Genomic DNA, 12,580 nt, shown 5'->3' on the forward strand with positions numbered 1-12,580 from the left:
CCCATGCAAGTGCTGCATGTATGTACGTGCAAGCATGCTATATAGTTCTGTTTTCTTTTTGTGAAATCCTTCTTTAAATGCATGCCGTGCAGTGGTTATGATTGAAGGGAGATTCTAATACTATAAAACTCTCCTTAGCAAGAGCCACCTGTGTCTGCAATAAACACATTGTTTGTGATTGAAGAGAGATTTTAAGCTACAAAACTCTCCTTAGCAAGAGCCACCTGTGTCTGCAATAAATTACATGCAATATGTGTGTGTCTAATAAATGGTCAATCAGTGGTCCATTTATTGACAGGAATGTGTCGATACTTGTATGGAATCAATCGCTCTTTTTTCCCATGCCTACAAGTCCATACACACACATACACACACATACACATGCCATGCACATGCTGAGTATACTTTCCACACTCTCTGAATAAGGAACACTGTATTAAGTACTTTTCTACAAAGTACAACACTTCTACCCCCTCCGCATTTTATTGCTATCCCATATTAACTGACTGTACTGTTAGAGATTTTCTAGAAAATCTTAATTCGGAGACTTAGCTGTAATGATTTTTGTGTCACTAACCCCACCACCTTCCTCACACTCCACATCCACCCACCCACACACACACACACACACACCCTCACACACACACACACACATACCTCACAGGCCTGCAAGAACTTTGACAACAATGGGACGTGTGTGACCCAGTGCCCTCCTGAAGTGATATATGACAGGAATCTGTTCCGAGTTGTGCCTAATCCAGACTATCGGTTGTCTCTGGGAAACCTCTGCGTGGAAGAATGCCCGTGTAAGTGTGATACAGTATGAAGCCAAATAGTGATCTAAGTCTGGTATTAATTAATAGCTTGGCAACAGTTTCTTGCATGGTATTACCGGTGCAGTGTCCATAGCTTGTAGGTTGATGTATCTTAATTTGTGTCGGTTAAGAGATGTCACAGTGAAGTATGTCACAATTTATATTTTAGCCAGCTTTGCGACATTTTGTTACAGTTGGTTTCCTGGATGATCGAGGCAGCTGTGTGAGAGAGTGTCTTGTTGGGTACATAGCTTCTGAGGACGGGAGATCATGTGAGGAGTGCAATGGGCCGTGTCCAAGAGGTCAGAAGTTAATTATCTTATAGACACAGAGAGTGAATTATTCAGTAATTTCCTTTTGATGTGTTGGCTGCTAGAAAACGTAGCAAGCTTGCTTGCCAATGTGTGCAAGAGAATCACTTCTCTAATTCAATAGTGCATGGGCTATAGCGCTGTACAGTTGATTGCATGCAGTATACTTGCGACAGCCAAACACAGGACCTGAAATATAACGTAAGTTGAATATCGTTATCACTTCCTAGGTTGAAAATATCCATTGTTTGGTTACTTCTGCTTCTGTTGCAAGTATACACGTACTGCAAACAATTGTTACATGCAGTACAGTTGTACCTAGCCTCGAATCCGGCCAATTATTTTAATCGGCCTGGATTCGAGGCTAAGTTGTACCTATCTACAGCGTTCAGCAGAGCTGTACTGGTAATATAGGTCCCTAGCTCAATGAGCTCATGCATTGTGTTAAATTCATCGTACGCATGCATGTCTTTTTTTAATTTGAATGCTTCGATTCAAGTAACAATCTCTCTCTTTCCCCTCAAATCCTATATGGGTTATCCTGTGGTTACAATGTACAATATCATTCTTTGGTATGACCTATTTTTAACTCCCATCATGCAGAGTGTGCTGGACTGAGCAATGTGGATACTGATAGCATTAATGCAGATAATTTAGAGAGGTTCAGGGGATGTACTATCATCACGTCAGGTGCTATTATCATTGGACAAGAATTAAACTTTGAGTGAGTTAGTTGTATGGTCATCACGCCCATGACATAAATTATCTTATGGGAATTTGGCTCGTCTCAAGAGATCATCAATAAGTTATGGGCACTTCAAGTTAAAATGGAACTATATCTACGTAAACTTAACTTGTTGCCCTATAATTAGAATCACTTAGGTTATGGACTTAGCCTAACAATCTCAGGGAAGTTTTATTCAATTGATATTATACTCACTCGCATGCACACACTCAGCTACTCTCAATTTGAAGTGCTCTCTACAATTCAAGAGATCCGTGGCCCGGTGAGAATCCAGGGACTACCCGTGACATCATTCCCCTACCTACGTAATCTGAAGAGAATAGATACAACCAACTCCACCGTTAAAGTGGAGTTGGGATGTGGACCAGACACATTGGGTACGCCATTATGTTCACAGGGTTTATAACTGTCAATTGTGCTCGTTTATTCATTGCAGATCCGTATGCCTTGGACCTAACCAACAATCAGTTTCAGTCGATCGACCTTAGTTCCCTCGAAGAGATTCGTGGTGATGGACTACGCTATGCCGTCAATCAACAACTTTGCTACGTGGGAGACCTGCTTAGCTATCTAGCGGATCCCATCAACCAAACGCAATGTATTACAAGGGAGAGAAGACCACCTAATGAGTGCAGTAAGTGGACTGCATGTGCAGTTACATACACCATAATTAGACATTGTCATAATTTTGATGCACTGCATTGTCCTTCTCCATGCTTCATAATTCGTATACTCCTCACCCTGCAGGTGATGCCGGTTTGGTGTGCCATGTTCAGTGTAGCTCCACCTTCAACTGCTGGGGACCAATGGACCACCAGTGCGACTCTTGTGCCAACTACCAGTACAAGAACAGGTACGCAATGTGCTTGTGCTCGACCACTACCACTATAATTATACATATGTAACTGTATGTGCATCGTCTAAGCTCCTCTTCACTGTAATCATGCAGATGTGTGAGTGACTGCTCTGCGGTGATCGCTACTCTCCCGGAAAATAGCTCCGGACTGTTTCAGAATGAGGCAAACAATCGGTGTGAGCCATGTGACGATGAGTGTCTGGGCGGGTGCAGCGGAGGAACGGTATGTCATGTGACTACTGCATAGTTACATACATATAGACACACTAGTATACGTAGTTACACAGTCACTTAATGCATTCTACGTAGCTAATAAAGTTGCATTAAGAAAAAAAATTGTTCTTACAAAACGATTAGTTACGAACCTCTCCTACACTAACAGGGACCTGAGTTTTGCAATGCCTGTCAAAATTTATTTATTCGAACCAACGAAACAGCTGATCAAAACGTGATCTGTCTCTTGTCTTGTCCCGTCAGTACACACCTTAGGAGTGGAACATTGGAATGTGTCCCTTGTCATGAGGGATGTGATCCTTTCGTTGGTTGTATTGGTCCACTTCCATACCTGGATCTGGAAAATGGGTGTCTGGACTGTGACCGTGTTATTCTGAATCGGAATGGGACGCAAGTAAGTGCACTTGAATACTGTACTGCATAAAATTAGTGATTTCTAAACAAGGTCATGAGTCTACCTTTATGTACATGTGTATATACGCTAAAATCCCTACATACATTTAACTGAGCCCAGTGACTTACTCATAGTTTTCTCCTAGGACCGACCACGCTAGTATCATTACAGTTAAAATGTATACTTTAATTTCTCCCATTTCAATTCACAGAACATGTGTGTGCCTAGATTCTGTCCTGATGGTACATACAGCTCCACCCTGCAACCTGGCGTCCAATCAGAACTCTCGATTATCGGTAACCTACAAATCGGCTCTGATATCTGTCTACCCTGCAATGAACTGTGTGAGGTGTGTGTTAGAGAGGGGACCGATGTGCTGTCTTGTCCACAGTGTGAATATGCAAGGTCTGGAGACGAGTGTGTGAGGGAGTGCAACTCTGTCACTGGTGAGACTCTGAGCATATAAAATGTCATGCTACAGTGTGTATCATAGACTAAAACCTAAACACAACGTAGGTAATCTTATAATTTGATGGTCTCTGTCATCTTCCATTACATGCAGAGTATCTACAGTCTGAAAGTCTTTTCTGTGTCCCCTGTGGCAGCGTATGTAACGACTGTACTGGTCCCACTGTGGACAACTGCATTGTTGAATGTACATCTGATCAGAATGTCAGTGCTACCTGTGTCCCAGTTACAGTTAGCGAATCTACGAGTACAGCTATCGAATCTACGGGTACAACTCTCATCCCACCAAGTACAGCTAGCATAGCAACAGGTATACTATGCCACTAGTAAAGTTAATTGTTAGTATCGTTTTCTCTAGAAATTATAACATCCTTTGTGGCTGTCATATTGGTCTTCTTGATTACAATGGTTGTCTTCATTGCTGTTATTGTGAGACTCCGTAGGAAACGTTCTGGCTCCAAAAACACCCTAACCTCAGAGTGAGTGATTAATTTTGTCTTTAAATAAAAAATTATTACTAATCTATTAACCTCATCAATTTTTTCATAGGACCCCAAACCCCTCCAATGATTCAGGTACAAAAGTTATTTCTCATGCACATGCATGCATTCTGGCTACAATGTACAGTTGTAGGTAAACATTTGCTGCCACTCGTCCGCTATAGTGAGATACCGCAGGATCTCTTACTTTCTGAAACTGAAAAGCAGTCGTACGTAAACATATTTTCTTCGAAAGTATTTCCGTATGCTTCACTAACGATTGAAGAAGAGATTGGAAAAGGTTTAATTATATGCCATAATTATTATAATTATAATGTATTGTTGCACAATAATCAATTTGAAAGGTGCCTTTGGAAGGGTGTATCTTGGTAACGTAATTAATCCAGAGGATAACATATTGACTGGAAGTTTCAATCAGAAAATTGCCATCAAGACAATAAAAAGTAAGTGATTAGTTTCTACAGATGTCACTTAATTATATAACAATAATAATACATAATTATAATTATAGACCTTAGTTCAAAAGATGAATTGAATGCTTTCCTTGAGGAGAGTTTGCTAATGAAGGACTTTCAACATCCAAACATACTTGGATTCTTCGGAGTTTGTTTTGACACGCCTGATGGGGCACCGTACATCCTGCTTCCATATATGGCCAATGGAAACTTGAAAGATTACCTGAAGAAAAAAAGAACTCATGTCACCAATGTGGACACTTTACAAGATGTGAGTTATTTGTTGTACATTTTTTTTTTCAAATACAACAAATAAAGTTACACATGTAGGGTACTGATCTAGGCAAGATAAATAATAAAGAGTACAAAAAGGAAAAATATACAAAAAGGAAAAAATATGCTTGTTAGTCCATTTGGCATAAGTGTGCCTCGGCCGACACCAAATCCATTGGTGGGATGGTCTTGATGGCGCGACCACGGGAGGACCGGGAGCCTCGCACACACTGTATTGCAGATCTGAGCATACTATATGATAAAAAGCATCTTAGCCAGTTTATGACCTGGTGGTATGGTTGGTCCCATTTCTCAGCTAGGAGGGAAGCCAATCTTTTATAAAACACTGTTGCTTCTTTTCCTAGTCCCCCACTTGCGCGGAGAGCACTAAGGGGGTGATTCATTATACAGTAGACTCTCGCTATTCCAGCTCTCTGAAGTACGGCCACCTCGATATACCGGCCATTTGGCTTGGCACGGAATGCTAGCTATATGTTTATTGCACAAACTCACCCTGAAGTACGGCCACTCGCTATTCCGTTAACCGGCCAGTGCTGGCTGTCCCAAACAAGGTTTTCAATGTAATTTTATACGTATATTACGGCCGGATATGATGTTTTGGGTGTGGTTTAGCAAATAAAATTGGATTGCACTTAAATAGAGAACAGCATTATCCTACATTATCCTCGAGACAAGAACCGCAAAAGTAGTCATTAGATTCGAGGTAAGGTCGTTTTTAAGCCGCGGCTATTTCCTGAGCTGCAGCCACCTCGCTATTCCGGCCAAGCTGCATGGTCCCAATACAATGGTGACCAGATTAACGAGAGTCTATACTGTACATCATTTCTTGAAAACAATTATTATACATACAGGACTTGCGAGCATCAACTTTGCTACGGATGTGCATGGATGTAGCCAATGGAATGGAGTATTTATCCAAGAGAAAGTTTGTACACAGAGACCTGGCAGCAAGGAACTGCATGTAAGCTTCATGAAAACGGGTAACTTTAATTCCCTTTCTTTCAATAATTATAGCTATAGAGATTGTCCTATAAGGTTGAGCTTATACAATTTGAAATAGAAGTAACTTGGGGCAGTCTTCATGGTGAGGTTCTATGTATAGTACATCAACTAAATTCTCATTTTTCACACACTGCAGGGTGGACACAGAGCTTGTGGTGAAGGTTGGTGACTTTGGCCTAGCCAGGGACATCTATAGTAGTGACTACTACAGAGCCAACCAGGAAGCCAGGATCCCAGTCAAGTGGATGGCCCCAGAGACACTCAACGATGCCATTAGCAATGAGAAAACTGATGTGGTGAGTTAGTGAACTTGTCAGCTACACTGTGGTGAGTTGCTGTTCTTGTTATCATATCAAGAGTGACATGAAAGGGGGTAAGCAACTACTATACGGCCCATACAAACGTTCTGTTATAAGAGTACGTCATACTACGTTGTGTAAAATTCCAACATTTCAAGTGGCTCTACAACCGCACTCAAAACAGTACGTGTTGTTAAGTACAGTCATGCAATGCATATGCAAGGGGTAACATTTTTGATTTTCGCCCGCCTGCCTAGCCATACATGTTCGTATCAACCCACACAGTTTACATGACTACAAGTACCTGAAGATTAATATATCTTGGGCGCTCTCCTTTAGCTAGTATAACAGTACGTGTTCTCACGCCTATATATAACCCTAATGGGCAGTTAGCTAAATAAATATAGTATATCCTACTGACTGGTTAATAATTTGATGTATACACAGTACACACTGTGAGTTGCATGCCCTCTTCTCTTTTTGTTTACTGCGTATAAGTATAGTTCATTGCTTATTCCCCTTCATACATGTACTATGCCGATCCGGCATACCTGAAATAAAATTACAGTTTTGTATATGCTTTGCTGAAAATTTATGGTTCATTAAAGAGCTTCCCATTGACTTTTGTATACATGCATGAGACAGAGTTGGGTTGTAGATTCAGTCGATTGTGAAATATGTTTTGTGGCAACAAATATACCCTCTAGCTATTATACACATGCAGTGGTCGTATGGAGTAACTTGTTGGGAGGTGTTCTCTCTAGGTCGAGTCCCCTATCCTGGAATAGATAATCAAAACGTCCTCAAACACATCACAACAGGCGACCAGAGATTAGGGAAACCTTCTCTCTGTCCACTCAAGTTGTAAGTTATCTTATTTACTGATTCACTCCGTATCCTAGGTGATTTCCAGTGAATATGAGCCATATTTTACTTCCCCCAGGGAAGTATGGAATATGGCTCATATTTTTTACTTCCTACAAGCACTATATTCAACTTTTGAATCATCTTGACAATTTGTACACAGTAAAATAGCAATACAGCACACAAAAGTTTTTGTAGACTACGTTTTGTGCTATTGTCATATTGACCTGAGCCAGCTAGCAGTCTAAGCTACTTATTACATGTTCATGAGGCCTGAAACACTGCAGTTCAATTCTTGCTCTGTGTTTCTAGTCGAGTCAAGGCTAGCTGTGGCTCAGCAGAGGTAGAGGAGTACAGTACAGTGCAGTGTTGGTAGACTTGTGCAATGCAAAACGGCAGCTGCTGATATTGGTGGGCGGGTTTGGTCAAAGTTTATGGCTTCCAGTAGAACCTAGCTGCTTGGAGAAGTAGCTAGCTCTCATATTTGACAGCTGTAACTGTTCTAACTGCATATTCTGAGGCACAAGTGGCTGGGAGAGCAAGCTTGACTGTCTCCATTGATGTTCAAATGACTGTTTTGCTGTTTTTGCAGTAAATAAATCAGTTGTTGACTGGTTGCCTAGTAATTATGGTTTATAACCAACCTCAGCCTCGGGCTACGCCCTCGGCATTGGTTGGTTATAAGCCATAATTACTAGTCAACCAGTCAATAACTATAACATATATAATTATTATAGCAGGTAAATTTGGCAAGGATTAAATGACAATTTGGTGTATCTGTTATAGGTATAGACAAGGGATCACCCAATGAATTGCGCATATACTTCTGTCACATGTATTTGCAATTCACCCCATGCATGCATGCATACAGTATAATTTATACACTATAATTATGTATGCATGCATGCATACATTATACACTATAATTATGTCAATGCAACATTTTGACGTTTTGTCTGTTTCATTCTAGCAAGAAAGATCCCTCAGTATAAATGTATAGTATACTTTCTTAGTTGAAATTGTACTCAATACATAACATCTATTTACGCTCCCTTTAATGATAATTATGTTTAAAGGTATGGTGTGATTATGGCTCAATGCTGGCAGCTACTGCCTGAGGATCGCCCCAATTTCAGCCAGCTAGTTGAGGAGCTGCGGGACTACTGGGAAGAGGAGCATGCTTACGTCATGGAGGTCAGTCTTATACACGTAATTCTAGATATGAATTTTACTGTCCCAACACAGTTTCTAACTAATTCTGAGGAGGTTATTCAGCAAGCATCTGCAATTGACATTAACCTACAGTCTAACGAGGCTTATGATCAAGTGAGCTAACTGGTTATGTGAATATTGCTGTAAACTCAAGAAGTTCGCTTCCCATATAATGTGCTGCCAAATTGGCTGGAAAAAATGCGTTGATAGATATCAATCTAAATGTACACACACCATGTGAGCAGAGATCACTGATTATACCTCGGTGTGCGCATGCGCAAGCGAGGTATATACGGTAGAGTGTGTTTGTGTGCGCGTGTGTGCTGGTGTGTGTCTGTGTGTGTAGACTGCTACAGCTACTCAAGGATCAATGAAGTGCTAGTAAGAATTTCTATAGGCTTCTAGTAACGTTTTCAATGCTTCGTTCTCGAGTTATGCCTAGTTTTGCTTACTTGGAATGCCATTGCAGCCTATTTAGAAGAGTCCGTAGCAAAACTTGTCCATGGAGTGTTGCTACTCTACTTGTAGTTAGCTCTGCACCAGAACGTAGCTGAAAGATCGTGAGAAGAGAGCTGCAGGCTCTATACTGTACTGGTGCAGCAGCCATTAATTTAGACTTCGTACTTTTGGCTTTCTTTTTTAGCAAGCATCATGGTCGATCATAGCCTCGAATCCAGGCCGATTAAAATACGGCCTGGTATCTATTGCATGTGTAATTAATCATAGGTGTGGTCCATACACGTCCATGTACTATCTACTATGTATATAATTATGAAGCTTTATATATAGCTTTATATATAGCGCTAGTCTGAAGCTAGAAGAAGCTCTCATTTGTACAGAAACCAAGTTTAAAACATCATGACCATCCAATCATCATAGAGGTATGAGAGCCTCTTCTGGTTTCAGACTAGTGTGCAAGCCTTCTCGACAACACAATAGAGGGCCACAGCTAGCTAGCAAGCCTTCGCAACAACACAATAGAGAGCATAAGCCACAGCTTCACAGGAGACAGGTATTTGATACGGAAAGAAAAACTAGTAAACAAACTAGTTTACGGTATAATTTTACAAAGGTTTACTATAAAGTATCCGAGTCCCCCAGATTCTGGGGGACTCAGTTTGCGCATGTGCACTAGAGACCAGGCCGTATTTTAATCGGCCTGGTCTCGAGGCTACATGTAGGTCGATCATGTCCCACTCCTTGAGTTTCCCTGCATGCAGCAAATTAATAAAAGTGTTCATCATGATATCATGTGTGTATTAGCAATAATTTTTATACTAGTATGTAATCATAGCTTTATGTTATGTCGCTTTAACACATCCACCGAGGCATCAGCACTCGCGTTGCTTTCATTGTATAAGTCCCAACTGAATTATTAGTGGATGTGCTCATAGGGTCAATAGCAGAGTCTATACGCTTATTCAAGAATGTGTTTATATAATGCAGTCATTTTCGAGCCCCACGCAATAACCGGATGTCTCTGTGATGAAAGATGACTCGTTATAGCTATAATTATATCGTATTACTAGCGAGCATCAAACATTTGCGAGGGTTGATCAATTCGCAACAATAAAATCTACAAAACCAAAATTATTACTAGTAAATACACACAATCCTTGCCAGAACGCGATCGCAAAAGGGTAAACTTTTCTGCTGATTTGGCTCATTCGCAAAGGTTTTTCACTCGCTAGTAATATACGGTACCTAGAAAGTGAGCAAGCATGTATAGGCTCCCGAACTGGATCTATATTTTAGTATTATTTTACAGTTCATTTTACATTATTTTTATATTGACTGAGAACTGGATCCAAGTCCACTTTATCTATGTCTCACATTCTCTCAGCGTGATCAGACAAGGTAACAGCATGCCCAGAGAGTCCTTTCAGGTGGATATCACCAGCTATATAGCTACCATGCACTTGTACAAGCAGCTAGCTTATAATTACATAGATAAACAAAATTAACTGATAAATGTTCACTAATTATAGTATCCTTCGCAATTCGAGTGCAAAAATCTGCAGTTGAGCATGCGCTAAAAATAAAGACACTAGCTGTCTTATAACCCAATAATCCAGTTTTACAGTATTATAAGATATACCGTATAGCTGGTTGTTTTTAAGGATTGACCAAGAAACACAAAAATTGAGTGCCTCAAAAATTGGTTTACATCTGGTATTGAAATCTCTCTACCATAGGGGTGTGGTCATTTGAATCTTTATATCTTCGAAATGTTTAGTTTAGGCAATCTGTGAAAATTTAGTGCCTCGAAAATAACCCGCTATAACGGTAGTTATCATCTCAGGTGTGTTCTGTGACTGAGCCAGTTGAACTTCAAAGTGAAATGGAATTGAAGACTAACCAAGCTTATGGAAGTGTGGGTAGCATGTGCATGCATGAACTATATAGTTTCCTATTGCATGTAGTTTATATTATTATGTTTACATGCAGGTTGTTACTTCTACGGCTTGTGCCACCTTATCACCCACTGATATTGAATTGCAGCCCAACAATGCTTATGGATCTGTGAGTACACTGCCATCGTACAACGAGGTTCATGCAGTATGATTATGTTCGAGTCAGAGTGAACAGTGACTGTTGAAGCTATGTAGATGTATACATACTCTATTTACTTAACTTTTATGGGTTTACGCAAAATTCCACAAGCACCCTAGCTACAGACTCTATAATAATTATACAAGACCCACAAAAACATTTGCCATGTGAAAAATTGCTAAGATTAGCCGAGGGAAAAGCACCAAAAAGCAGAAGGGTTGATATAGTCAAACAGAAAGGTTGATAGTCAGTTGCAAGCCCTCTCTCTTTTTATATACGCCCTTGACGGACGTTATAAGAAAGCGGACGAGAGCAACTGCCAAAAAACCTTTGACCCCAGTTACACATGGGATTCCAATAATATTTGACTTTTGATCCCATTGCTGTCTGATAATTGATACGCGAGTGACTCAGCAGAAATAATTGCTACATGGACATACAAGCGTTTTGCAACTCCAACTTATTGTCCTTACATAATTACTATGTGACTCTCAGCATATCCCCTTACAGAAGAAACAGTAGGTTTTGTGTCTGATGGTCGATTTTTGTCTGTTCTTACCGTTTATCAGACACTAGCACATTTTCAGCTCTTGAAGACTTAGTAGTTGATATTTATCAAAAAAGAATTGCATACATGCTTGATCAAATAGAAAACTCTTTATCACTGCTTGTTCTAATGAAAGCACCGCAGGTGCTGATGCCTCGGTGGAGATGCCAAAGCTACATAACATAAAGCTACTATTATAGCTTTGAACATTTTTGCAATACTGCATGCAAACTCAAAAAGTGGGTAATGATCGACTATGATTGTTGTTAAAAACGATGATGCCAAAACTTCAAGTGTAAAATTAATGGCTAGCAGAGCCTTGCAGCTCTCTTCCCTCACTCTTGCTGCCACCAATAGCTAGCTTTATAGTGCAGAGCTAACTACTAAGTAGAGTAGTAACACTCAGTAAACAAGTTTGGCTACGTGCTCTTCTGAAAAGGCTGCAATGGCATTCCAAGTAAGCAAAACTAGGCATAACTCGAGAACGAAGCATTATTTTGCAAATCCACGAATTAAAATCAAAGTAAACATGACTAGAAGCCTATAGAAACTCTTACTTGCACTTGATTCATCCTTGAGCAGCTGTAGCAGTCTACACACACACACAGACACACATGCAGATACACAGACACACAGACACACAAACACACTACCGTATACCTCGCTTGCGCATGCGCACCGAGGCATAATTAGAATGAGTGTCTGAACATGCATTGTGTCTGAATATTATTATAGATGCACTAACTTCCAGGGCTCTATATACACATTCCCCCATGCACTAGATCTAGTTGTGATTGCGATTTGTATATATGTACAATTGTTAGTACAATGATATAAGAAGAGGGATTGGAAACGGAAGCGATTCACGTGATGTTTTACATTGAAGTTATAGAGGGCAAAATACGGATTGTTTTATACTATACGTAGACTTCAATTGTAAAAGCATCACATGAACTGCTTTTCCGTTGCCTCTTCTATTATATCTATTGTCCCACCATGTAGAAACAAGTTTTATGTATATCTTAAATAAG

The 12,580-nt window shown here is 40.2% G+C and overlaps 1 protein-coding gene across 5 annotated transcripts in view; it reads left to right on the forward strand.

Annotated features, from left to right (window-relative positions):
- The window catches only part of LOC135337317 (epidermal growth factor receptor-like), a 30,549-nt gene extending 19,372 nt beyond the window's left edge, over positions 1 to 11,177 (forward strand). For 2 of the 5 annotated variants that reach the window (XM_064533237.1, XM_064533235.1), the window contains 22 exons: positions 665 to 806; positions 1,010 to 1,117; positions 1,730 to 1,850; positions 2,085 to 2,248; positions 2,308 to 2,505; positions 2,619 to 2,724; positions 2,821 to 2,950; positions 3,110 to 3,355; positions 3,567 to 3,801; positions 3,918 to 4,133; positions 4,182 to 4,302; positions 4,373 to 4,398; positions 4,451 to 4,603; positions 4,668 to 4,766; positions 4,835 to 5,049; positions 5,924 to 6,033; positions 6,211 to 6,370; positions 7,098 to 7,237; positions 8,314 to 8,431; positions 8,483 to 8,563; positions 10,752 to 10,823; positions 10,898 to 11,177. In XM_064533237.1, the coding sequence (XP_064389307.1) occupies positions 665 to 806; positions 1,010 to 1,117; positions 1,730 to 1,850; positions 2,085 to 2,248; positions 2,308 to 2,505; positions 2,619 to 2,724; positions 2,821 to 2,950; positions 3,110 to 3,355; positions 3,567 to 3,801; positions 3,918 to 4,133; positions 4,182 to 4,302; positions 4,373 to 4,398; positions 4,451 to 4,603; positions 4,668 to 4,766; positions 4,835 to 5,049; positions 5,924 to 6,033; positions 6,211 to 6,370; positions 7,098 to 7,237; positions 8,314 to 8,431; positions 8,483 to 8,563; positions 10,752 to 10,823; positions 10,898 to 11,014 (3,078 nt within the window). In that variant the 3' untranslated portion in view covers positions 11,015 to 11,177. Of the gene's footprint in view, positions 1 to 664; positions 807 to 1,009; positions 1,118 to 1,729; positions 1,851 to 2,084; positions 2,249 to 2,307; positions 2,506 to 2,618; positions 2,725 to 2,820; positions 2,951 to 3,109; positions 3,356 to 3,566; positions 3,802 to 3,917; positions 4,134 to 4,181; positions 4,303 to 4,372; positions 4,399 to 4,450; positions 4,604 to 4,667; positions 4,767 to 4,834; positions 5,050 to 5,923; positions 6,034 to 6,210; positions 6,385 to 7,097; positions 7,238 to 8,313; positions 8,432 to 8,482; positions 8,564 to 10,751; positions 10,824 to 10,897 lie in introns of those variants that run through there. The other 3 variants (XM_064533236.1, XR_010395057.1, XM_064533238.1) reach the window with 3 other exon arrangements.
- Positions 11,178 to 12,580: the final 1,403 nt, after the last annotated feature.

The sequence above is a fragment of the Halichondria panicea genome, chromosome 6, assembly GCF_963675165.1.
Source record: "Halichondria panicea chromosome 6, odHalPani1.1, whole genome shotgun sequence".
Classification (NCBI taxonomy): domain Eukaryota; kingdom Metazoa; phylum Porifera; class Demospongiae; order Suberitida; family Halichondriidae; genus Halichondria; species Halichondria panicea.